The sequence below is a fragment of the Arvicanthis niloticus genome, chromosome 17 (assembly GCF_011762505.2).
Source record: "Arvicanthis niloticus isolate mArvNil1 chromosome 17, mArvNil1.pat.X, whole genome shotgun sequence".
NCBI classification, from domain to species: Eukaryota; Metazoa; Chordata; class Mammalia; order Rodentia; family Muridae; genus Arvicanthis; species Arvicanthis niloticus.
In genome coordinates this window covers 2456239-2484073 of record NC_047674.1, presented here as the reverse complement: position 1 = coordinate 2484073, position 27835 = coordinate 2456239, and the positions used below count along the sequence as shown (strand labels likewise).

The following is a 27835-nucleotide window of genomic DNA, read 5'->3' as shown; positions in this document are numbered from 1 at the left end:
CAGTGATTTCAAATTCCAGAAATTTTATCTGTTCATACTTGAATGCAGACTTAGGGCAAGATGTTTTCAGAATCGTTTCCATATCTTCTTTGGGTTGGTTCATTGTTAAGTAGGAACCTAAGCTCTTTTAGTTCAGCAACTGCAGCTGAAAGAGAACTTTACTTCCTGAGCAGTATGTATGAGGCAATGGGTCCCTCAGCCAGGAGTGTGGGGTAGATGTCCAGGTGGGGTCCCTTACATTCCTGAATTACTGACTGAGGCCTGTCTACTGTAGGAACTTTAGAAAGTCAGTGATCAGTGTCATCCAAACCATGGGGAAGGAGGATGAGAAAAACATAGCTTAATAGAAGAACACTGAGTTGCTGTTACCCCCCAAAAGGGGGAGGAGGATACAAGCTTCAGAGTCAAACAAGCAATAATGGATGCAGGTCTATTATTCACATGCAACTTCAGACTGATTTTAAAAAAAAGCTAGGTTATTATATAGGCACATTTACTTCTGTTCTTTAATCACACCATGAACAAGAAGTTTTCTTTAAAAATATGACCTTAAGAGTCTATAAATTTATATTAAATATGTGGCATATTTTTATATATCTGTTTGATCAGAATTCAATTTTGAAATAAAGGGTGTTTGTTGAGGAAGAGGAGAAGATACAGGAAAATTTAAATGGGCCAGTTCATGATAATTGGTGTTGTGTTTTTGTAGGGTGTCACTCATGTGATCTTGGAATTATCCCTCCATTCTTCACTCCAGACCTAATTCCCATTTCTGAAGATCAGCACATTTGGGAAGTGGGAGTTCTGTTTGGTCTGAGTGTGTTAGAGATGAGAACCTGTGGCGCTGCAGAAGTTGGGGTCGGGTGGGGAGAGGAAGGTGTGCTGCAGATGACATCATTTTCAGATGTCCCATGCAGTCTACTGAGTTCTGGGAAGAATGGCAGTGCATGTGAAATAATACAAAGGACAGATTGTTTTTTCACAGATTTATAGTAGCTTAAATAAATCTCACTTGAAGATGTCACTACTGAAGTTGTTAATCATTTTTAAATGAAGCCACTTCAATATTAATGAAAATGCTTTTTCACTGAAAAAATTATAGAGAAGACTTAGTTGGAAATTTAGAGAAAACATGTTGGTGCTTTTGACTAACTGTTCCCTGTTGAGCATGGGATCCAGCTGAATAGTTTTCTCTGTTTCACGTAGTATGTTGAGCATGACCATTTCCATATCACAGCAAAAGACAAATATGTGAAATTCCAAATAATGCAGTTATCTGCACTGACAAGACAGTAAAAATTTAAACATTAAGAATTAAATAGGGCTGGAGAGATGGCTCAGTGGTTAAGAGCACCATCTGCTCTTCCAGAGGTCCTGAGTTCAATTCCAGGCAACCACATGGTAGCTCACAACCATCTGTAATGGGGTTTGATGCCCTCTTCTGGTGTGTCTGAAGAGAGAAATGGTGTACTCATATACATAAAATAAATAAATCTTAAAAAAAAAAAAGAATTAAATAGATTAGGGGTATATTTGGAAAGGAACTAATTATTTATACAATGTATACATTGGTGCATACTTACTAGAAGTCTTAAAAATGGGAATGCTGGGGGCCAGGAACCCTTGCTGTTAATCCAGAGAACCTGAGTTCAGTTCCTAGCACCAATGCCTGGCGATTCATACTGCCTGTAACTCCACCTCCCAGGTGTCTGATGCATTTTCTGACCTCCATGGGGACTTGTACATATGTGACATACACATAGAGTAACATACTTATACATAAATGAAAACAAATGTACACAGGGCTTGGTGGCACACTTTGAATTTCAACCCAAAGGCACAGATCAATACAATACAACAGCAGATCTCAGAGGCAGTCAGGTCTGTGTGAGTTTGAGGCCAGTGTGGTCTACATAGTGATTTTCAGGTTAGCCATGCTATTATACTGGCACCTTGCCTAAAAAAATCTAAAATAAAAAAAGGAAAGAACCCTTAAACGGGAGCCAGTAAGATGGCTCAGTTGGTAAAGGTACTTGCCTGCAAGCCTGCAGACCTGAGTTTACTCCCAGGAAGCTCCACGCTGGAAGAAGAGTGCCTGCTTCCAAAAGTTGTCTTCTGATCTCCACTATTACTAAGTAGTGTATACAGCAATAAATACTACACTATTGGAGTATAACATGCCTTTTTGAAATTACAAAAGAGAAGTAATGATTACAAATTCATGTTTAAATACCATCTTAAGTTATACTTTTTACTGCCTACCAGAACTCATTCAGAAGCCTTTTTTGACATCACTATATACTAATAACTGTAAGTCACCTTACTTTTTCACTCATTCAGTTACACTTGTTTGGTGACTACTATGTCTCAGGTATGATGTGGAGGACTTAACAGTCTTAGGATAGAAATCCTTCCCTCAGTTCCGGTTTCATGGGAGAAGGGGATAAAATGACATTTTAAACCATACAGAGGTTAGATTTCCAATCACACTAGTATTGAGAACCATGCCAATCTAAAATGAAGTGAAATGTTTGGAGGCAATGAAGATATCTTTGGAAACTGGTAGAGCATTGGAAGAGTGGAAGACGTGGAGACTATGACTGATAAAAGCAGTCAGTCCTGACTGGAAGGGAAGCATAGACTTCTGGTATTGTGTTCTTATGAAAGTCGAGGGGAAGAACAAGACAGAATAGGTAAGCAGAAAGGGTGGGGCTAGAGGGACAGCCTCAGGTTAAGGTACTTACCCAACCCATGTGGAAGTGGACAGAGAGATCCAAGTCCACCCTTATGCCACGGATGGACAGATGGATGGACAAATGGACACACATCCACATACCACATTGTAGTGGAGGATGGGGTTATGGTGGGAAGAAGAGAGGATAGAGGATTATAGACTGGGAAGCCAGGGTTAGAAACAAGTTTCTATGGGGCAGAAGATAAGAAAGTTACAAGGTATTCGTATAGATGTTTGAAGATTTAATCAATCATTGCTCAAAATGCTATAGAAAACATTGTGTTTGTATTGTAAATGTACAGATTTGTTCTTGTTCTTTTCCCTCCAAATACAGTACAACAACTGATACATAACATTTATATTATAATAGGTAATAGTAGTAACCTAGAGATGTTTTAAAGTATATAGGATAATGCAGACAGTTTTTAAGCAATACTGTGATGCTTATGTTTTTTTTTATTTTCAATTTAAGATTATTTTTATGTGTATGTGTGTTGGGTTGTCCATGGAGTTCAGAGAGCAACTTTGGGGATCTGGTTTTTGCATTGTGTTTTTGTTTTGAGGTTTGTCTTGTTTGTGCCAGCCTGTGCTGGGTCCTCCAGCCCAGCTGACTGACTTTCAAGCTTCTTTGTATTTCTGTTGTCAGCCTTTCATTTTATCAAACTCTTGATGAGAGTCCTTGTGATCTGAACTCCAGACAGCCAGCACGCTCAGGTGCAGCAGGGGCTGTTACCTACTGAGCCTTCTCCCCTGCTCTGTGCATTTTATGTAAAGGACCCTAGCATCATCAGGGTTCCAGGACCAATCCATGGGGATTGACAGGGGGCAACTGTATGTGGACATCAGCAACAAAGAAGAGAACCCATGACCAGAGGCCTATTAACAGTCTCCGCTTTGAAGAGTTAAGAGAAATTTAGCCTAATCAAGGAGTATATTTAGGCAAACTGAAGCATTTGAGACAGAAAATATATCTTTGATGGGAAAAATCTTCCTTAACCTTTTATTGTCTTTTGCATACCTAATTACTTCTCCAGACTCCCCCTAATTTTTTGTAGTTAATATATAATGACATAATTTTGCCACTTTCTTTTCATCCCTTCAAACCCTCCTGTGTCCTCCTTTCTTTGATTATATTTGATTTTGTGTGTGTGTGCCTATGTGCATGCATGTGTATATGCATGTTTAAATATATAAACACAACCCTGATTTCAGGGCTGATTGCTTGGTATTGGATAACCAATTAGGAAGTCATTCCTAGGGAAGACTAAGTCTCAGTCTTAGCAGGTGTTAGTTGCATGTAGTTCTTTGTCTGGGGTGGGGCCTGCTGTCTCCTTCTACAAAGAACATTTTTTTTTTGTTTGCTTTTATAAATGCTGTACTTCACTACTTCTGCTGTGCTTTGGCTTAAAGTTAGTTTTATGCTTTGAAAATGGAGAAAAACTAGAGTAGGCTCTTCAAAACTGGGGGAGATGGGTGGGAGAGACAAGAGCAGGCATTGGGGCAACTGTGGAGAGAGAGAGGATCACTGTGGGCAGGCCAGGTAGGTCAGCATTGGGGTGGCTGTGGAGTGAGGGAGGGAGGGAAGGAGGGGGAGAGAGAGAGAGAGAGAGAGAGAGAGAGAGAGAGAGAGAGAGAGAGTGAGAGAGAGCGAGCGGACCGCTGTGGGCAGGTCAGTTGGCATTCTTACTTGGTGAAGGTGAAGACCCTTGGCAGTCAGTTTCTAGTAAGAGCTTTGCTGTATTTCACACATACATGAGTGTTTTTCTTTCCTCTCTTATGAGTGGCTCTGACTCCTTATGTTTCTTCTTACAGCTCAGTTCTTTTGCCTAGACCTAGGATCACTTCCGTGAGACTTCACTGCACACTTTCTCAAGTGTCTTCCTCAGCCCTAATGTGTAATTCCTCACCATGGACCTGCTGCTTTAGCTAAGGCACGGCCAGCAGTGCTAGTAGTAAGGTAGGACTCCTTTACTATTCGTAGTAAATTACTACAACCTTTGTTTTTGGTTTGGCCTCTGAACCTATAATGTTTTGTGTTAGCATTGTAATCCTCTCATCAGAGCAATTTTATATCAGGCTTTTAGAACTGATACTCAAGGTGAAACTGAAATTTAGTAGTTATTAAATATAAGTCTGCTTTGTTACTCATGTCTTCTAAAATTGTTGATCGCCTCATCTTTGTTTCCTTTCTGGAGATTTAGGAATTTTTCAATTTTATTTTCCTTGTATGTGTGTTTTGCCTGTGTGCATGTATGCATGTGCACCACATACATGCCTGCTGCCTGCAGAGGTTAGAAGAGGGTGTCATATCTTCTGGAACTGGAGTTGCAGATGGCTGTGAGTCACTCCATCCTCTGGGAGAGCAGCTGGTAGTCTTAACTTCAGAGTCAACTCCCCAGCCCTTTTCTGAAGGAGTTTAAGATGCTTTGTTAAAATAGAAGAGATAATACTTATTGATTGTTTTCTGTGTGAGAGACATTTAGTTAGATGTCGTAAATCTTATTTTTTGTCCTATTGAACTATACGTTTTTCTATTTTCATGTGGTTATCTTCTTAAAATTTATTTTTAAGGTGAAAAGACAAAAGAATCTCTCTCCTTCTCTCTTTCTCTCCCCTCCTTCTCCCCCCGCCCCGTGTGTGTGTGTGTGTGTGTGTGTGTGTGTGTGTGTGTTGGCTGTGAGCTGCCCAGCAAGTGGCACACTCTGCAAGGGCAGCTAACTCTCTTAACTCTGTAGCCATCTCTCTGGCCTTGTGGTTAATTTTTGAGCTGTAAGGCTGAGAGATTATGGTTGAACCGGAGATTTAGGAGCTGGCTTGTACCTTTGGCCCTTACTCTACTTCATCTCCATCAGTGGGAGCCTAAAGAATCTGTGATCTGCCCAGGGTCTTGCAGCTGGTTCTCAGGATCAGGAAGACCATCTGGTTCTATTCCTCAAGCCTCAGTCTCACTGGATTCTCTGTTTTGTCTCCTGCTCTGATGCTTCATTCATGTGTTGTTTATAATACTTTTATTCATAATACAATTATTTATAATACATTTAAAATGTATTGACAATTCCTTACATGCATATTGTATATTGGTCATTTCCTTGTGCTCTCTCTCATACTCCTCTTTTCCTTGGCCTTTATCAATCCAGGATTCAGCCAGGCCTCACGAATTCCATTTGGTCCTTATGGCTCTTTGTTCTCTTCTGTTAACTAGGTCCCTGTTTTGTTATTTGTTTCTTTCTTGTTGATGATCTGGTTTTCCACTTAAAGGTTATGGTTTGAAAACACAAACTTACTTAATGTCTCATTTGGGAATTATCTGCTTTCTAAGAATATTATGTATTTAAAACTTCAATTTGGTTTCTGCTTCCAATTCTCTGAGATTGTAGCTGATAAGAGTCCAAGTATTTTTTTTCTTTTGAAAATATCATTCAAAATTTAAATATATATTAGCTGGGTTACATTTTTCATTTGGTTGCATTAAGAAAGGAAAGCCAGCTGGTTTGTATTTGATTTATGGTATTAGCACTGGAGATTAAATTAGAAGCCTGCTCTGCGTTTCCCTTACTGTTCATTTTCCACCTTCTAACTGCTGGTTAGAGCTTCTATTACTAATCTGTGTCTAGAAACTGAGTGGTATAAAGCAGTACTAGCTTAAGCATATGTATTTCTTTAAAAGTGCACCATTCGAAGGGAAAATTAGATTAAAATATAAATTTTATATTGGCACATCAGTAACTATAGCCAGAGCATGGTGTAGTTAGACAAGGTTTATGGACCTTTCTCCCTGGCTGGACCTTCCGCTTAGAGGGCATTCCTCTTTATTCTCTTTGAGGCTTCACAGAGTTTATTGATTTTCCTTAAGAATGATTAGTGTACCGTTTGGGAGGCATTTGTAGATGATTTTTAAGCAGTATTCCCCCTCAGATCCCCCCGCCCCCATTTTATTTGGGTTGGTTTTGAGACAGGGTCTCAGGTATTCTTAGTTGGCCTTGAATTTGCTATATGGTCAAGATTGACCTTAAACTCCTGATCCTCCTGCCTCTGCCTCCCAGGTGTTAGGATTACAGGTGTGTGCCACAGCATCAGAATATTGGAATTTATGGACTAGTGTAGATTGAATTTGGAGCTTTGTGCACACTCAGCAAGCACTGTAGTGACAGAACCATATCCCTAGTCCTTGAGTAGTGTTTTTCAAAGATGGGAGATACATGTTTTGATTAAGAAGAAAAGAGTTTGAGCAAGGTTTAAGAAGTCTGTGAAGTGTTATTCTTTTTTGCTTCACCCAGTTCTAGCCTACATGTCTTCCATTTTCACATCTCTGATTAGACACTGAGGTTGTAACAACTTATTTCCCTCATCTCCCCCAATGAGCATCAAACCCAGCCTTGTACTCAACTAGGCTGCGCCATTACCACAGAGTGGTCATGACAGGCCATGACCCAAACTCTTTATCTGTGTACTCAGGACCTTACTAAGCACCTGGCACATTTAATAAACACTTTGTTTACACATTGTTCACATTTGATAAACACTTACTTGATGAATTAGTGAACGAGCCAGTGTCTGAGTTACTGAGCCGAACAAGAAGTGACCTTTGCTAAGCAGCTACAGGTCTTAGCTGATGTTCTCAATTAGAGCTGAAGTTAATTGATGATCTTGTAATAAAAGAGTCTTAAAATGGTTACATTTGAATCTAGAGGCATTTCCTTGTTTCTCATATGTTCTAAATTCTAGATATATAGTTATCTAGATACACTTTATCCTTTATCCTGACATGATCAATTATTTAAGAGTATAGTTTTTAACTTAAGGCCAAACAATTTTCTACATTTTAAGAGACTAGTTCTATCAGAGAAGAGTCAGAGTAGCTTCCGGAGTCAGTCTCTGTACCTGGCATAGGCTCAGCAGAGGCTGCACTAGCAGAGTCAACCCACGAGGGCACATGTGCTGGGGTGGAACAAGGAGGCCATGGCAGGTCCCAGCCTGCAGAGAGCCGGCGTCAGGAAAAACTGCCATGTGTGTTTTTTTATTTTTGGTTTTTTAGGTAATTTAGTCTTTTTATCAAAAAGACAAACCTGATCCCCACATCCACCCTTCCCCTAGTCAAGTCATTTCTACTTTAATTCAAGTAAACTTTAAAGTGTAAACATCCTCACAGATTCCCTAGGATTCCACTGCAGTGAACTTCATAAGACACAAGCTTGTAATCCCATTCATTTATTGATTTATTTTGTTATTTGAGGGAAGGGAAAGGAAGGGTTTATTTGGCTTGCACTTCCACAGCACTGTTCATTGTTGAAGGAAGTCAGGACAGGATCCTGGAGGTAGGAGCTGATGCTAAGGCCATGGAGGGGTGCTGCTTACTGGCCTGCTCTGACTGTAATCTTATATATCTTGATGTTTTTGTCAATAAGAAATATATGTGACAAATAGGTGCTTAATATATGTTTGCTGACAGACTTTTGAATAAGTTAGATTGTTATTATCTATGAACTTGTTTTACCTCATTGTAAATTATTTGAAGACTGTATTGAAGATTTTATTTACTTTCATGGTCCTAATAATTATTTCTTGTGCTTATCAAATTAATGCCTATTAACTTATGTCAGTTTCTTTAAAATTTTCTGTAATTCTGTTTTTCTCATTGGCAGGTGTTACTACTTCATGTAGATTTCTTGACATAGTGATGTAACACTTAAATTAAGATCAAACATACTTGTGTAGACTTCCCAGGGGGAGATTATCATCCAGTAATGCTGCTGGAATAGGCTGGCCAGACCAGAGCTGTTTCATTTAAATTTAACTTTCTCTTTATACTGAGCTAGAAATAACATTTTCAGACATAAACAGCTTAGCAGAAATGTAAGACACAGTATTGTGTCCATAGCATGGCCCCTAATCATTAGTAGTATAATTGGTAGAATTGTCTGTATTTGTAGTTAAGATCCTGCCTATTGGAGTGCTTCTGAGAAGTGATCTCATTTTGTGTTCATGCAGCGTCAGTCAACTTTTGGGTTTGTAACCATGGTTATCACTTGGTTGCTCAGTGAGTCTTTGCCTCAGTCTCACTGTTAGAAGAATGTACAAGGTGAGAAATACTGAGAGCATTCATTTTGTGTTTTAGCCATTTAATTATTTCATATTCTTTATCAGTGTACAGATATTCTGATGATACACTATGAGTTGTAAAGTAATTTGGGTAAATCTTACTAATTAATAATTATACTGAATTTAAGTGGTGCCAATTTTTCTTCTAGTTCATCAGAGGCACAATGGAAGTTTTCTAATATTTTTACCTTATGTGCCATATGTAAATGTATGTACTTTTATGGTATGTATGTAAAGTCAGAGGATGTTATCCTGGATTATCTCACTTGCCCATAGTTTGATTATGTAGTTTTATTAGTATATTTGCCAGCCGCCAATGATGAACTTGATTGAGTATCTGTAAGAATTTTAGATAAAGGACAAAACATTTCCCCAATAAAATGTGTTAAAATAAGTTTTTCTAATTTGAGAGAGAAGCCTCAGTACAGATTAAACTTTCTTTATGCAATCCAAAATCCAATATTCATCAGGTACAGTGGCACACACCTTTAATCCCAGCTCTTGAGAGTCAGGCAGGTGGCTCCGAATTCAAGGCCAACTTGACCTAAACAGTGAATTCCAGGACAACCAGAACTACCTAGTGAGACCCTGTCTTGAATGGATGAATGAATGAAGTAAATGGATGCATGCATACATACATGAAAATACAATATTAATTCATTAATTCACTCTTTCCCAATCCCTTGTTCTTTTTTTTTCTCCCATGTTCCACTTCTTTGGAGACAGTATCTTATGTACCCTAGGTTGGCTCAGACTTGCTACGTAGCTGAGAAACTTCTTATTCTCTTGCCTCCAACTCCAAGTGCTAGGAGTATTTCCAGTGTATTTCATAATGCCAGAAGAACCGATATTTCTATGTTTGAATTTGCAGAATGTAAAAGTTGACAGTTACATCAGTTTACAACCAAGAAAATCTTCCACAAGATATGCCCACAGACAAATCTGACCTGGGCAGTTCCTCACTTGAGATTCCCTTTTTGTGTGACTCCAGGCTGTGTCAAGTTGACAGTTAAAGCTAGGTAGGACCATAAGTAGGTTTTAAAAATTCTTTAAAATTTTTAAAAATTTTTTTCTTTCTCTTTCAGAGTGTGTGTGTGTATGTATGTGTGTGTGTGTATGTATGTGTGTATGTGTGAGTGAGTATGTGACAGAGAAACACCCCCACACTCCACACAGACACACACACACAGACACACACACACACACAGACAACAGAGAGACAGATGGGAGAGACACCAAGAGACAGAGAGATAGAGACATACACAGATAGACAAGCAGGCAGAGAGAGGACTTTTAGGATTGTCTGCCTCTTATAAAGCTGCCAGGATTCAATGATGAGGCTCCATGCTAGCAACTTACCTCATCCTGACCATCTCCCAGAGGTGTTCCTGGTAAGCACCACAGTGGGATTAACTTTCCACCTTCTTTTTTCCTCTCCCAGGGGACTAAATCCCAGTACATGTAGCCTTGAGGGAGGCATCAAACCATAGCTAAACGTAACAATCCCATACTAAAGAATTCACCCAATGGAATTGTGCAGTTTGTTGTTTTTAATCCGCTCACAGAGTTGTGCTGCCATCACAACCAATTTCAGAATACTTCCATCACCACAGAAAGAAACCTAATACTTCTCAGGGATCCTCCATTTCTCCCCAAATTTATTAGCCCTAGACAACCCACATCTTTCTTATATCTCTAGATGGACTATTGCTAGACATATCACGTGAACAGAATTATACAATATGTGCCCTTTTGTGCCTTAATTTCTTTGACGTACAAGGTGTTTTCAGTACAGATTATGTCAAATGTACAGATCAAACTGGAGGACCTTGCTTTGTTAACACATTAATTACCTTTGAACCTGAGTCTTTGAGGAGCTTATTTATAATTTTGGCTTTTTAGATTGAAGACACAAGTTTACTTTAAAAAAAAAAAAAGATTTCTTCCCAAGTGCCTTATTGTTTTCTTCATGTTTCTGTAAGTGGAATTGATTTTTAATTTAATTTAATTTTTTGTCTGATTTTTTTTTCTTATCTATAGACTTTAGCTGACTTTTTAACACTGATTGTGTACTGTGTATGTTACCATTGTGTAGGCCTGACAGTGTGTGAACAAAGCCACTTAAGGAGAGAAGAGTTCATTTTGGCTCATGGTTTCATGAGTTCCTTCCATTGTCCTTTGGCTCTGTTTCTGAGCTCATGGCAAGAGAATAAGTATATCATGGTAGGAGGAGTGTTTTGTAGAAGCTGCTCACCTTAGAAACCAGGAATCAAAGATAAAGAACCAGGAATAAGCTATAATCTTTAAAAGCACATTCCAGTGCCCCACTTTGCCAACCTAGGCTCCATCATCTAGAGTTTCCACCATCTCCCAAGTATTGTCATTAGCTGGGGAGCAGATTTTTAACATAGGAGCCCATGGAGGACATCTGCTCCTTGTCTAAAGTACTTGGTAACATAATCACACTCAATTCTGAATCACACTCAATTCTGACACTTGCTTAAGCCTTCGTTTGTGAAGGTCTTCTCTTTGTGAAGTGGTATCATCTGCAAATGGAAATCATTTCACTTTTTCCTTGTCTAATCTGATTATTTTTGTTTTTAGTTATGTGTATATGTGTGGGTGTGTACATAAGAATGCAGGTACCTGAGGAGTCGTATGTCCTGGAGTTGGAGTACAGGCTGTTGTGTGCCACCCCTCACTGAGAACTGAACTTGTGTCTTCTGGAAGAACAGTGTACACTCTAAGCACCATCTCTCTAGCCCCCTATCGCAAATGTCTGTCGCGCCCCGCTTGTCCAGCAAGGAAGACGCGACAAACCGGATTCTTCTCAACAGCCTTTATTGGAAGCGCTCTTTTAGGTTTCTGGGAGAGACTGACTGGAATGCTCAGAATGGGCTACTTATATACCCCCAGCCCTGGGCGTGGCAAAGCACATGGAGGTGTCCGATTGGTCAATTTGCAATGACTCATTAGCATACTCATTAGCATACCCCGCCCGGGCGGGGTGATTGGCCAGGTTCGTGGTACCCTAGTTGTACCTTATTTGCATGCCCCGTTTGGGAGGGGCTGGAGTCAAGTTCCTAAATGCACTGCGCATGCTGCGCATGCGCAGTGCACTGATGGTTTTCCCTGAAAGCCTTGAGTTAGCCGCCATCTTGGATAGTCACCTCAGCGGCTGACGGGCGAATGTCAGCCCGTCAGCCGCTTTTGAGGCTGCGGCGCTGCTTCTCTCGGCTGGCAGCCACAGCCGCTTTTAGTCTGTGGCGCCGAGAGAAAAAACGGGCAGCCGCCTTGAGTCGGCGGCTGCACCGTAAGAAAAAACAGGTAGCTGCTTTGAAGTGGCGGCAGTTCCGCCGCTTTTAGCAGCTTTGAATCGGCCCGCTTTTCAAGCTGACATGACAGACCTGCGGTGCCTTCCAGCCGTCAGGTCTGTCAGGTCAGCTTCCTACAAATGTCTTTTATTTTACTATGCCAGTCCAATGTATGTAGCCTCTGGTAGAACATGAGTATAGTACACATCCTCAGTTTCTTCTTCACCTTTGGGCGAAGACATTCAGTTGTCATTTTTTTTTTTTAAACTCTTAAAACAATGGTTTAGGGGGCTGGAGAGATGGCTAGGCAGTTAAGATTCCAGGCCTCCCCACTCCCCGGGGCCTCAAGTCTGTCGAGGATTAGGCATGTCTTCTCCCACTGAGGCCAGAGCAGACAGTCCTCTGGTGTATTTGTGTTGGGGACCTAGGACCAGCCTGTGTGTGATGCCTGGTTGGTAGCCCAGTCTCTGGGAGCTCCCAGGGGTCCGTGCTAGTTTTTCTAACCCCAACATGTTTACTTTTGAATACATTTACACTTTAGGATTTTTTTGTAATGTCAACATATGTTGGAGACAACCCCTTTAAGCTTGAGATGCCTGGGACCCCAATGACAAGGAAGAAAAACCTGCCGGGGGTACTGTGTTTCAGAGCACGAGGCAATGGCGTCTTGTGGGCCCCAGTATGAATACTGAAGAGTCCCCAAGCTCCTGCTTCTTTGGTGCAAGCACCTTGTGATGTCATTTCTGCAATTATTCTTAGTACTTATCCTTCTTTTTATCTATTTACTATTTCTTCTCTTTCTTCCTTCTTTGATTAAACAGGTATTTGGTGACCTGGCAAGACCTAGTAGCAGCCCGCTACTAGGTATCCAGAAACTAGATTTTACCAATAATATTAAACTAAAGGCTTTTCATGAATTCAAGAGAAATAAATGTATGTTATAGTCATTCACTTGAAGTAGAAATGAAAGTAGCCTAGAGCCATGGGCAGAGATGAGTAAATCTGCAGCTGTTCCCCTAGTCTTAGTCTCAATTCTGTGTAATAAAAACAGGACATTTTTATTATAAAATGAGGATGGAATAACATACAGATATTTTCCAGAAAGCTAGCAATGGCTTCCTTAGGTTCAGGGATGATGGTGGCAGCCCCCTTGGAGTTCTCTATGCAGGTCAAGTGAGGATGATTTTGTAAACAGACAGATGGGGTCCTGGATATTTGACCCGGATTGGAAATCCAAAGACTGCAGGGGCAGCAGTAAGATCTCATGTTTGCCCTTTCATGAAACCATACTGTCTCATACATCTGAGATACTGACTTTGTAATCGCAATACGGCTGCCCCCTGACCTCACCAGAGACTAATGGTTGGGAGATATAAAAAAATTGTGCTTGCTATAAAACTTTTATGTTTGAGATTGTATAGTTCCCTTTTTTTGTGTGTGTTCTAAATTTATACTACTCTGTATCATAAGAAAATGTTGGCACAGGAAAATAGAGAAGCATTTATCCATTCCCCTATAAACTTTGTAATTTCAACTTCCTTGTATGATTTCAATAAAAGACTGGGGCTGAGTTAAGTCTAGGTGAGCACCCTGACTCCCAAGTTCAAGGGTTCCCATGTCAAACAAAACAAAACAAACCCAGCCTGTCAGTATCGTATCTCATTTGTGTGTCTTCTTGTTGGTCTACCAAGTCCTTGACGAGCCCCAGCTCTTGCCGAGGCTGGACCGTGGCAAACATAATCAGTTACTTTTCTAAATTCTGTCATCTAACTTTGAAATGCAATTTGTATTTTGTAACTCATTTCCAACAACAAAAACATATACTTGGAATATGTGTTGATGTCATGTTAATCTGATTAAAAAATAATTGCAGGATTTAAATAAATGCATGAATTGATCTGAATAATTTGATGTCCTTTATTTTACATTGTATTTCCTCTGGAAACAATTTTGTTGAATTATATACCTGTTCAAGTTTGTTCACAATGAAGAAAATCACTTCCAAATTTGAGATATAAAGCAGTATTCCAAGTTAAACAAAGAAACAAAAAAATTCAATGGACCATACTTTTGATTTGAGGATGAACTTCCTTCTAACTTCTGTCTATGTTCACAGATATGTGCTGACTAGCAGGCTCACGTGCACAGTGTGGAGGACAAGCTGTATTGCTGTATTATACAAAATGGGATTTGGGAGTGACCTGAAGAACTCACAGGAAGCTGTGTTAAAGTTGCAAGACTGGGAACTACGGTTGCTGGAGACAGTGAAGAAATTTATGGCCCTGAGAATAAAAAGCGATAAAGAATATGCATATACTCTACAGAATCTTTGTAATCAGGTTGACAAAGAAAGCGCCGTGCAAGTGAATTATGTCAGCAATGTGTCCAAGGTAAGGCAGATTCCAGTTGTTTTGTATAGCATCATATTTGTCCTTAGAACAAAAAGATCATATTATTGACTGAGCATACCAATGGCAACTGCTATGTTTTACATTTTTCTCTTAATACTGTCTCATCTGCATCCTCTAAAGGATCTTTCTGTGTGTGGAGTATGCACGTATGCACAGATAGGTACGTATGCAGATGCATACACCTGAGCACTGCATGTGAGGCTGGAGGAGCGTGGTGGTGTTTTGTATATCTTTCCAGCTTAGTCTCGAGTTAGGGAACTTGTTTAGTTTTGGGCTTAGCCTAACCACTAGGCTCTCTGGGTAGCAAGCTCCTGGGATCCACCTGATTCTGCCTCAAAGTACTGGGATTACAGGCACATGCGGTCAGGTCTGCCTGTTTTATGTGGGTGGTAGGGATTTGGACTCAGATTTACATGTGTGCACAGCTGACACTTTTACCCACTGAAGCATCATCCAAGGCCTCGTGTCCTGTTCATTTTTATGTGCTTAGTTTAGTATCCTTTCAGTTCAGAATACATTTTAATGTGGTTATTTATTATTATTATTATTATTATTATTATTATTATTATTATTATTATTATAGTTAGATTTATTATTTGACCATTTGTTTTTTCTTCATTTTTATCTTTCTTTAATTCTTTTCATTTATTTACCACCTTTAATTGAGATTTTCTTAAAATTAATTAAAAATTTGAGACAAGGTCTACATAACCTTGACTGTCCTGAAACTCACTCTCTTTGAAGTCTGCAGTAGACAGCACTTGGGAGGGCTAAAGTCATTTTTAATCTCTACAATTTTTCCAACCCCGGGGTGAAGCATATAATCATGAGGTGAAAGAAAGAGGTAGTTTTGTCAAGAACAAAAATGATAAAGGAATGGTACATAACCCAGTGATTCTCAGCTAGGGTGCTAAGACCGTAGTAGAGAAAGGCCAGTTTCTTAAGTTAAAGCGACAGGAAAACCACATAGCCACACACTGAAGAATGAAAGGCAAATATTACTCATCAGTTAAGGCTCACAATGAACCAAAGACAAATGTGGTTTCTCACATAGCTTTGATTTCTCTGATGGTTGTGTACAGGTCCCATGTTAACAAGGAGTACTTCATACACATTTTGTTGGTCACTCCTTTCTGTATCTTCCATGTTTCTACTCAGTATCTCTTTCTCCTTTTCTTGATGGAGAAGATGTAGTCATAGCAGCTGTTCTGTCATGTGTGCTACTTTGTGTCATTCCTGTCCTCCCCTCCATGGTGCTGGGGATCAGACCTAGGGCTTTGTGTATGCTAGGCAAGCATGCTGCCACTAAGCTGACTCCCGTCCCCCAGCCTTTTCTGGGTAGCTCTTCTCCTTATTTTGAGTGGCACTTTCTTGCCTTGTCTGTCGAGTCTTGGTTTGCTTTCAGCATCATGGACTTTACCTCTGAGCTTGTTGCATGTGTTTGTATTTCTTTATTCTTGAGCTTTGCTTTGGGATGTGGCTGAACCCCTTGCAGACAGTTTGATCCTCTTGCCATTGCTTTTACATTTGTTAGGTCCGACTACAGAGTGATTGAATTTCTGATCACGTTATCTTCTCATTTTGGCCCCTTTGTGTTCTGAAGTCATTCTTTTCAACAGGACATTACTCAGGTTTTGCTTAATTGTGATCTAGACATTTTTTTTTTAACCTAGTCAGCCTTGGTAGTGTTAAGACCTAGATCATGATTTATTATTTCTAAGGGATCGTTGTTTCATTTACTGATAACTAGTGTCTTTACAGTGGCATTATTTTATATATTTTTATCTAGGTATTATTTTAGGTAACTGGATAAATTAATAAATATTTTTCCATAGTCACAGGGAATGTAGCAATTTATGAGTTAGTTAAGAATGTATTATGTCTCTTTATTCCAAAATATTTGTGCATGTGTTTTCTAAGACTATATCTTCTATATAATGGATCAAATTACAATAGTTTGGTTATCTTACGTATTTTTGTTATTTTTTTTTAGTTACATTACATACTATTGTTAAAGATGAATTTCTTAGGCTGTGCGATGGCTCAGTGGCTAAAAGCACTTGTGTAGGCCTGTGTTGTTAGACCAGTCCCTGGAGCCCATGTAAAGAGTTCAGTGTGGTGGGGTGCATCTACAGTCTGCAGTGAGGCGGGAGGCAGAGGCATGGGAATTGCCTGGACGCAAACAGCCTGGTGTGCAAGGCAGAAAAGGAGACACTGCCTCAGTGAGCTGGGGAGGAGGGGCCAGCTCCTCAGAGTCACCCTCTGATCCCCACATACCCACTTCAGTAATCAAACATGACACCCTGCCCTGACTAGATAGCCAGCTTACCCGGCAGTCCTGATTCTGCCCCATCAGTGTTGACATCACAGGCCAGAATCCACAGCTCCCGGCTTTTTTGTGGACTCTGGCGATCTGAATTCCAGCTGTCTCCAGGCTTCTGTGGTAAGAGCTGTCTTCTAACCTTCACATCTTGTTCGCTGTTGCAGTAATTCAGTCATTTCATTTAGTTTTCATCCTTTCAGCGAACTTTCATTTCAAACGTAAACATGAGATCCAGTATTCCATTATTTGATTATTTTCAGCTTTACTTCAAGTTGTTTTTGAAGTGTGTATATACTGTCTTTATTCCCAAGGGCACAGTTTTGTATAGCTCGCTTTTTCATTTGTTCTGCTTTTGAAGGACTGTAGATGGCTGGAGGTGGCGGCCTAAGCAGCCATCTTCGCTTGCAGCTGTTGGTTCTGCTTCAGCACCACTATATGTTGTGGCACAGCAAGAACCCCCAGGCTTGTTTGGAGCGCTCTTGTCTCCCACCCTGAACTAGACTTTTCCTTGAGAGGCCAATTTTCTTTGGAAGAGACATTTTAGCATAAAACCAGTTTAGAACCTCTACAGAGTTTTGCAGTTATAAATAATGTCATAGAAGTGTAATTATATAGAGACATTTTTGTGTGTTCATGAGTGTATACATGGTAAATTCATAGACCTGGGCTTTCTAGGTCAAAATATGAGTGCATGTATAATTTTATTATATATTGCCATTATAAATATAAATTTCCCTGTTGATCTTGTGCCATTTTGCATATTTCCCAGATCTGTATGAGCCTGCCAGTTTCTAACACTCACTCTTTTAAGTTTTTGTGATGTAATAAATACTATATGGTATCTGTTATTGTCTTATTTATTTCTCTAAAAGCGAGCGTAATGAACTACCTTTTCCATGTATATTACAGCTATTTTATTTTTGAAAAACATTTATTTTTATTTATGTGTATATGTGTATATGTGTGTGTGTGTGTGTGTGTGTATGTATGTATGTTTCCTGTGTGTGTGTATGCATATGTTTGTACACATGTATGCAGGTACCCACGGAGTTCAGAAGGGGTTTGGGTACTTTGGGACTGGAGTTATAGTTGTTTGTGAGCTACTTGCAGTGGGTGCTGGCAGCCAAACTGTGGTCATCTTGTTAGAGTAGCAAGAACTCTTAACCACTGAGCACTTTCTTTAGCTACTGTGGCCATTTTATTTACTTCTTTTGTTTTACTCTGTACAGTAGATCATTTTTACTTTGTGTTTTGTTATTAATTAAAATTACAACTGTCCAAGTATATGCAACACTGTTTCTACACATTATAGTGATACAAGAAATCCTCAATAACAATTTATTTGAAAGGAGATACTGATTAACCCTTTAAACATAAAGTATATAGAAATATTAGCAGTATTCATATGCTATATTGAAAAATGTTTTTGATGATCTGGAGTTAATATTTAATAGCCATATAATACATTGTATATGAAATATACTTATTATGTAAAACTATGTATATTATGTATTATATAATACTATATAATTTATATAATTCTCAGGATGTAGCATTAGTTCTTATTTAATATTTGATTTAAAATGTGAATTTGTTATAACCCAAGTGATATTAAGGAACGAGTGAGCCTTCTGTGTGTTTCTTCATATATGGCCATGGAGGAAGCACTGGGTGAGTGCATGAATGGTACCCTGTTGAACTCAGTTGCTTAGGAATACATTTCAGACGAGCACTGCAGTCCTTTGCTGGCTGCCATTGCTTAGTCCTTCATTGTGAGCCAAACTCACCTGCATGTGCTGCTGTAGCTTGGTCTCCTGCTTTAGGCAACCTCTTCTCCCACTTCCAGGAACCCACTGGGTACAACCCTCTTTCCTTGATAGGCATGTTTCTAGTCATTACGAGATAAAATGCCATGTGTATTTCTTAATCACTTAATATATGCGAAGTTGGATAAAGTTGCTGTAATCTTTAATGTATCCCTGATTAATGTTTTGAATGCTCTGCACCTAACACATCTATAAACCCTGTGACTTCTAGCATATAATTGGTACAATAAAGAGACTGTTAGTGAGACAAATACTTTGTTACACAGAACATGTGCAGTGGAATTACTTAGGGAGCCTTAAAGTACTGACCCTATGCTCTGTGTGAGAAGCATGCTTCATCAGGCTTTCTGCTCATAGAATGCCCAAGCTGATATTTCTAAAAGACTCAATTTTTTTTTGATTGCAGCCAGGTTAGAGATGGGTTGGAGCAACCAAGATCTGAAGAAAATGTAGATTAGTTTTGATGAGTGTGGCACATCTAAAGATTCCTTTGTCCTTGGAGTTGAGTCTTTGAAAACTCTGTTTTATGGAAATTTAATGAGTTGTTTTCTGGATTTCTGTATCCCCTAAGGACTTAGAGACTCCAGCATTTTCCTTATCTAATAGGCAAACTCAAATAAAAATAGTTGCTTCAGAGGATCGTTTATTTTGAGTTATTGAGTAGTGCAGAAACTATTCATTCTTCATGGAATTTTAATGTTGAGTTTGTGAAAAAATTCAACCAAGATAAAAGCAATCAAGTACTTGGAGGATATAATCTATAGCAGAAAGCTATTTTTGACAACTATTATTTAGGTATCCTCAAGCTTGAATCATCTTGTTGAGTATTTTCAGTGTCTTGCTGTAATTATAGGGCCAGCAGTAGTTTGTTCTTTTACTCAGTATCCCAGAATACACACTTTTTGGTATAATAAGCCTAGAACACTTAAATTACTACCTGCTCTGAGAAACTGATTCATCTTACCACATATCTGCTAGTTCAAAGGTAAGACAAGAAAGGACCTGTGCTTTTCTAAAAGGTGTATGTTTTCTTTTAAAAATGTCATGTGCATGATTGCTTTAACTGCAATTATGTCTGTGCACCATGTGTGTGTATTGCTCATAGAGCCCCACAGAGGGTGGAGATCCCCTAGAACTGGCATTATAGACAGTTAAGAGCTATAATGTGGGTGCTGGGACACAAACCCCTGTCCTCTGGAAGAATAATAGCCAGTGCTCCTAACTGCTGAGCAATTTCCAGTTCTAAAAGATGTACATTTTTTTCCCTCTCTCTAGTTTTTTTTTTTCAATAAGTTGAGCATGCAGTTTACTTTTTAAATATTATATAGTCAGTATAATCTAATACCATTGACCTCCATTGGTTTCCAAAGCAAAAAAATTGTCATTTTATCCTTTATGTTGATTATTTTTATATATCTTGGGCTATACTTAATACATGCAACTAACCTCTTATGGATAGTTGGGGAGCAGGAAAGTTTTCTAAATTGAATCATTTTTTTAAGCTGTGAATTACAAATGATATATTTACTTTTAGGTAAATTTTATTTTTGACTACAAAACAAAAGCATAAAAACTATGCAAAATATTTAAATATCACAGATTTAATATAAAATTTAGTATTATGTCAGTATTTTAGCTATATTATTACAAATTTTGATTAATGTTTTAAAATTAAAAACAGAATCTCAGACTAGTATTTTGTTTTCCTAGGGCAAAGGAAAGTGTGTGCTATCAGTATCTCTATCTCAACTTGGTCTTGTTCCTAATTATCCTGTGTTGGATTTGGATTGGTTAGATAAAGTGTTTCATTTCGTAATTCCTCTTTTAATGAGATTGCAAAGGTTACCATTATTTTTAGTTAGTTAAAAACAAAGTTACGGGGAGATGTCTCTTTTGTTTTCATCTCTGTAGCTTGGTAACAAAGCATGTCATGTCAAGAGTGACACAAATCTAGACTTAGGATTTCTTCAGTTGTGTGTTTCATGTTACAAAGTAGTGTTCTGAAGTATTGGCCTGCAAGAAGTACAGGATGTTCTCCTTTGCTTTAGTCTCCAATGCAGTGATTAAGTACAGGATTAAAATTAAAGGTTGCAGTTTACTTTGTAACCAGTTTAAATAGTTTGCTTTATTTAGCTTAGTTATTTGTTTTTGTTTGTTTTTGAGACAGGATCTCAAGTAGCCTAGGCTGGTCTTGAATTTGTTGTATGGCTGAGGGTGGCCTTGATCTTCTGATTTTCTGCCTCCACCTCCCAAATGTTGGGGTCATGAGCATGGTCTGCTATGCAGAGCCAAGATAGTTTTCATAAAGTAGTCAAGAAACAAGGTTTCCTACTGTTTTATCTTCCAAGCTTCAAGCTGTATTTTGCCTAGCCCATTAAGAAATAAATTTATGTTTGCATGTAAGTTTTCTATTAGTTATGTGACATTGAATGGGTGACTTTCAGTTTATAAATTTATTAGATAAAATATTTGCCTAATCATATTATAAAAAGAATGAATCAGAAAGGCTGTGAGTTAGCAGAAAGCAAGTATTAAAGCTGATGAGCTCAGAGTCACTTAAATCAGAGCTGCTTAAACCTGATTCACTTGTAGCTCCTTTTAGTCTGAGAAATTTTCATGTGACCTGGATGTAAAGTTCCATAAAGCAGGTACACAAATCAAGCATTTACAGATACTAAATCATGAGAAAATTTATCTTAAAACAATTCTTTGGCATATATAAAATTTTATATTAATTAAACACAAAAGCAAATTTAAATGCTAAGATGAATGTGCTTTTCTTGTTTTTGTTTTAAATATAAATTAAGTCTTGTTAGGACATAGAACAACCATAACTTTTTCAGAATTTAATAATTTATCAAATTATATTTATCAATGCTAAGAACACTACTTTAACAAATAGTACACAATGGCAGAAATATGTGTAGGATCATCTCAGAAATTGTTGTAAATTTTCTTGATCTTAAGCCATAATTCGTTGAATAATCTTTTTATGAGACTCAAATCAGGTACAGACAAATTTAAAACCAAGCACTTTACTTACTCTAATATGAAAATAATTTGATAGACATATGCTGAGGAATGATAGGAATATTTCTGTCTGCAAAATTAAACCACTATTTCTATAAGAGCCAAAATTTTGTATGTGAATTAAAATTGCTACAATTTGTAGCATGCAACAACTTGATGCTGAGCTTAGGCATTTCTTGTGTCTGGTGGGAATGCATGGAGAGACGGTGTGTGCAGCACGGTGTGTGCATGTCATGGGTTTAGAACCAAGGGCTCTCCATGGACACTGCTGTCAGCAATACCTCAGTCATTAATGGTTTGTTTTACATTAATTTTTGGTTGGAAGAACACATTTGGAAAGTTTTTGCTGGTGTGTATGTGCATGCGTGCTTAGGAGTTCATGAGCCCCAGTTTAAGGAACTGAGATTTAGACAGTAGAAGTTAGCTTTACAGGTGTGAAGGGGAGCACATTACCAGCTTGTCTGCTCCTTTAAAGACCCCACATTCTGAAGGTCTCCCAAGAGATCTGCTGCATGCAGGGCAACAGATCAGCAGCTTGTCTGCCCCTCTGAAGACCCTACAGTCTGAGGTCCCCACAGGAGGTCTGCTAAGCCAGGGCCACAGGCCTACTAGGAGACCTGCAGCAACACAGGGACACAGGAGACAAGCTCCATATAGAGACACTCAAACTAGCTAACACTAGAGATAACTAGATGGCGAGAGTCAAGCCCAAGAGCAGCAGACCCCAATACACTTTGGCATCATGAGAACCCAGTTCTCCCACCACAGCAAGCCCTAGATACACCAACACACCTGAAAATCAGGAAGATGACCTAAAATCCTACCTCATGAAGATAATTGAGAACTTTAAGGAGGATATAAATAACTAATTGAAAGGAATACAGGAAAACACAGGTAAACAGGTAGAAGCTCTTAATAAGGAAGCAAATCCCTTAAAGAAATACAAGAAAACAAAATCCAACGGATGAAGGAATTGAATAAAGTGGTCTATGACCTAAAAGTGGAAGTAGAAACAATAAAGAAAGCACAAATGGAGGCAACACTGAAAATGCAAAACCTAGGAAAGAGGTCAAGAATTATAAATGCAAGCATCACCAACAGAATAAAAGAGATAGAAGAGAAAAATCTCAAGTGTAGAAGATACATAGAAGATATTGACACGGGGCTGGAGAGATGGCTCAGAGGTTAAGAGCACTGGCTGTTCTTCCAAAGGTCCTGAGTTCAATTCCCAGCAACCACATGGTGGCTCACAGCCATCTATAATGAGATCTGGTGCCCTCTTCTGGCTTGTGGGCATATATGCAGGCAGAACACTGTATACATAATAAATAAATAAATAAAATAAATAAATAAATAAAATAAAATTAAAAAAAAAAAAAAAAAAGAAGATATTGACACAACGTTCAAAGCATATTCAAAACATAAAAAACTCCTAGCCCAAAACATCCAGGAAATCCAGGATACAATGAAAAGACCAAATCTAAGAATAATAGGAATAGAAGAGAGTGAAGATTCCTAGCTCAAAGGACCTGAAAACGTCTTCAACAAAATTGTAGATGAAAAGTTCCTCAACCTAAAGAAAGAGATGGCCATCAATATACAAGATGCCAATAGAACACCAAATAGAGTGGACTAGAAAAGAAAATCATCTTGTCACATAATAATCAAAACACTAAATGCACAGAACAAAGAAAGAATATTAAAAGCTGTAAGGGAAAAGGCCAGGTAACATATAAAGGCAGACCTGTCAGAATTACACCAGACCTCAACAGATACACTAAAAGCCAGAAGAGCCTGGATAGAGGTCATGCAGACTCTTAGAGAACATGAGTCCAGCCCAGGCTACTATTTCCAGCAAAACTCTCAATCAACATAGATGGAAAAAACCCAAAATATTCTAGGACAAAACCAAATTTAAACAATATCAGTCTACCAATCCAGCCCTACAGAGGATTCTAGAAGGAAAACTCCAGGAATGTACCTACACCAAAGAAACAAGATACTAATCATCTCACAACAAAGGCAAAAGGAGAGAATCACATGCACATAGTGCCACTTACAACAATAAACATAACAGGAACTAACAATTATCTGTCTTTAATATCTCTCAAATCAATGGACTCAATTCCCCAATTAAAAAAACATAAGCTAACAAACTGGATATGCAAAGAGTATCAGCATTTTGTTGCATATAGGAAACATACCCCAATAGCAAAGACAGACACTACCTCAGTAAAAGGCTAGAAAAAAAGTCTTCCAAGCAAATGGTCCTAAGAAACAAACTGGAGTTGCCGTCCTAATATCTAATAAAATAGACTTTCAACCGAAAGTTATCAAATGAGATGGGGAAGGGCACTTCATATTCATCAGAGGAAAAATCCACCAAGAAAAAGTCTCAATTCTGAATATCTATGCCCTAAATGCAAGGGCACCCACATTCATAAATGAAACTTTATCAAATCTCAAAACACACAATGAACCCCACACAATAATAGTGGGAGACTTCAACACCTCCCTCTCACTAATGGACAGGACATTGAAACAAACTAAACAGAGACACAGTGAAACTAATAGTTATGTACCAAATGGATTTAACAGACATCTACAGAACATTTCACCCTAAAACAAAAGGATATACCTTCTTCTCAGCACCTCATGGTACCTTCTCCAAAATAATATCTTGACCATATAATGGGTCACAGAACAAGGCTCAACCAATACACGAAGATTGAAATAATTCTATGTATCCTATTATATCACCACAGCCTAAGTCTGGTCTTTAATGACAACAAAAACGACAGAAAACCCACATACCCATGGAAACTGAACAACTCTCTGCTTAGTGATAAGTTGGTCAGGGAAGAAATAAAGAAATCAAAGACTGTATAGAATTCAATGAAAATGAAGAAACATTATATCCAAACTTACGGAACACAGTGAAAGCAGTGTTAAGAGGAAAATTCATAACACTAAGCGCCTTCATAAAGAAATTGGAGAGATCCCATATAAGCAACTTAAAAGCACACTTGAGCACTCTAGAACAGAAAGAAACAAACACATCCAAGAGGAGCAGGCAGACAGCAGGAAATAGTCAAACTCAGGGCTGAAATTAACCAAATAGATAAAAAGAACGTTACAAAGAATCAACAAAACCAGAATCTATTTTTTTTTTTTTTTGAGAAATTCAACAAGATAGATAAACGCGTAGCCAAACTAACTAAAGGGCCCAGAGAAAGAATCCATATTAACCAAATCAGAAATGAAAAGGGAGACATAACAATAGAAACTGAGGAAATTAAACAGTCATCAAATCCTTTTATAAAAGCGTATATTCAACAAAACTGGAAAATCTAGATGAAAAGTTATACAATTTATTATTACTATTTATACTTGAAATATTATCCATGTTTTTGTTGTATGGATTTTGATGTTTTAAATATTTGTTAATCAACTAAAAACAACCAACTAACAGGGATGTTAATTAATCTCTCTCTCCTTCCTTCCTTCCTTCCTTCCTTCCTTCCTTCCTTCCTTCCTTCCTTCCTTTCTTTCTTTCTTTCTTTCTTTCTTTCTTTCTTTCTTTCTTTCTTTCTTTCTTTCTTTCTGGTTAGTTTGAGACAAGGTCCCATGCTGTAGTCCATGCCGGCCTGACTCACTATGTAGTTCAGGCTGGCCTCAAACCTGTGACAGTTTGCATATCTTACTCTTCTGACTGCCGAGATTACAGACAGGAGCTATCATGCTTAGCTTGTTAAAGTTTAGATCTTAATGAAGGGGTACTTGAGGAGCAGGTTATTCATCATATTTTCAGATCTCATGCAAACATTATAAGTTCATAAGGCACATATCATGGTGCATGCACATCACAGTATTCTGCCTAGGCTATCACTGACATTTGAAGCATTTGTGCTTGAGCATGTTGGATACAAATCTTTCATAATTCATTGCACAGTTTTGCAAAAACCTGCTGCTTATAATGTAAAATTTCTTATAAAACTAAATATTTAAAACTCTTGAACATTTAAATCATAGTTAAGTGGGAACTTGTAATACAAATGCTAATTTATTACTATTTTTTTTTTTTTTCTGAAGTCTTGGCTACTGATGATTCAGCAGACAGAACAGCTTAGTAGGATAATGAAGACACATGCAGAGGACTTGAACTCTGGACCCTTGCACAGGCTCACCATGATGATCAAGGACAAGCAGCAAGTGAAGAAGAGCTATGTAGGCATTCATCAGCAGATAGAGGCCGAGATGATCAAGGTTTGTCTGCCTGGACTTAGTCCTTTTTTTAAAATTTCTTTTTTAAACCTATGTTAATATTTTGCCCTGTTTGTGCTTATAATTGTCAATTCTGACAAGAAGTGTTTGTTATCTATCTTTAGTGATACTTTATTGTGTACAGAATGTTACTGATGTCATTTTAGTCCCAACAAAGAGATAACATACTAACCATTAAGCTGTGTCTCAGAGATCTTGTAATAATGTGGAATATGTAAATTTTATTTATTGAAATAGTTTTTAGGGCTGGAGAAATGGCTCAGTGGTAAAGAGCACTGACTCCTGCGTTTCCAGAAGACCCAGATTTAATTCTTAGCACCCACATGGCAGCTTACAACTTCTCTAACTCCAGTTCCCGGGATCTGATTTCCTCTTTAGCCTCTGTGAGCATTGTAAGCACATGGCGTACAGACATACGCAGGAGCAAGACATTTACAGACATAAACCTTAAAGTATAAAAAGAAATAACTTAACTTTTGGAAAAAGTTATACACACAGACACACACACACACACACACACACACACTTCCTTGTGTTAATAATAACTTAATAATAACTTAATACTTAATGTATTCCTGAGTGTCTTTACCTTCAGCGTTTGTCTCTTCTGGGTAATTTCTTAACACTTGTGTTATAGAGCTTCCAAACAGAAGAAAAGTGTAGCATGTCTGCCCTGTAGCTGCACCAAGGTCCCATTCTTTGTTTTATGTATGCTCATATTGTCTCCCAGTATTGGGTCATTTAAGGGAAACCCCTGATATCATTTATCCAAAACCATTTTATCATATATTGGTAATATAGTTTATTTTTAAAAATAAGAACACTTTGATTAGTCCACTTAAAAATGACAGAAATTAAATGTTATTAAACACATTGAAACACTTGCTGGTTAAGTGTTTTCTGTTGGATTGCTGTAGTTGTGATGTAATCTGACACATAAGTTGCATTTGAGTAATTGCTTTTCAGTCCCTAGGTTGCACATGCCAGCACTAACATACACACAGAATGATCTTATCAAATGGACAAGCAGAAACCCTTTTCAGTTTGCTCTTTAATATTTTACAGTGAGTGAAATTTATCATCATTATTTTCAAATTATTCACAACACAGATGTTGAACATATTCTTCTCTTCCCCCTTCCTCTTTCTCACCTTCCTCCTCCAGTTCTTCTTGGCAATTATATTTCTACCTCTACTTTCATTTCTTCAATTTGAAATATGTGCACAAGTGATTTTACATGACTGCATAAAATTTAAGAACTACAAATGTGAGAAAACACAATATTTATCCTTCTCAGCTTGGGTTAATTTGCTTAACATGGTTGTCTCTATTTGACATTATTTCCTTATGTAGTAGCTAACATAACTTCTTCCTTCTTTCTGGCTGGAAAGAATTTCATTGTGTGTATTTACCACATTTCCTTACCCAGTCCTTCCTTCTCAGACACTTTCTGTGGTTCTGTTCAGCTGCTGTGAATAATTTGACAACAAACATTGATGTGTGAAGTATGTTCTTGACCTGTTGAATAGGAGTCCTGTGGATAAATACCCAGGAGTGGTATATGTGGGTCAGATGGTAGATTCATTTCTGTTACTTTACAAAACCTCCATAATTTTTACAGAGGTTGGGTGGGTTTACAGCTTTATTAGCAGTATACAAGGTTCCCCTTGGTCCATATCTTCAGGATCATTTGCTGTGATTTGTTTTCTTTATGGCTGCCCGTCTGACTAGGACAAGGGAGAAACTCATGTAATTCTTTAACAAAGGAGATACAGACTTTTATTAAGGAGAAGCAAAAAAGCATTGCCAGGAGT

General features: G+C 38.2%; 1 protein-coding gene across 6 annotated transcripts in view; it reads left to right on the top strand.

Annotated features, from left to right (window-relative positions):
* Fer (FER tyrosine kinase) overlaps positions 1–27835 on the top strand; it is a 287416-nt gene that overhangs the window by 10374 nt on the left and 249207 nt on the right. For 5 of the 6 annotated variants that reach the window (XR_013104566.1, XR_013104567.1, XM_076914665.1 and 2 more), the window contains exons 2-3: positions 14264–14537; positions 25830–26003. Coding sequence is in view for 4 of the 6 variants with exons in the window: in XM_076914665.1 (XP_076770780.1) it covers positions 14331–14537; positions 25830–26003 (381 nt within the window). In the remaining 2 variants the exon portion in view is untranslated. Of the gene's footprint in view, positions 1–4546; positions 4692–14263; positions 14538–25829; positions 26004–27835 lie in introns of all 6 variants that reach the window. The other variant, XM_034521354.2, reaches the window with a different exon arrangement.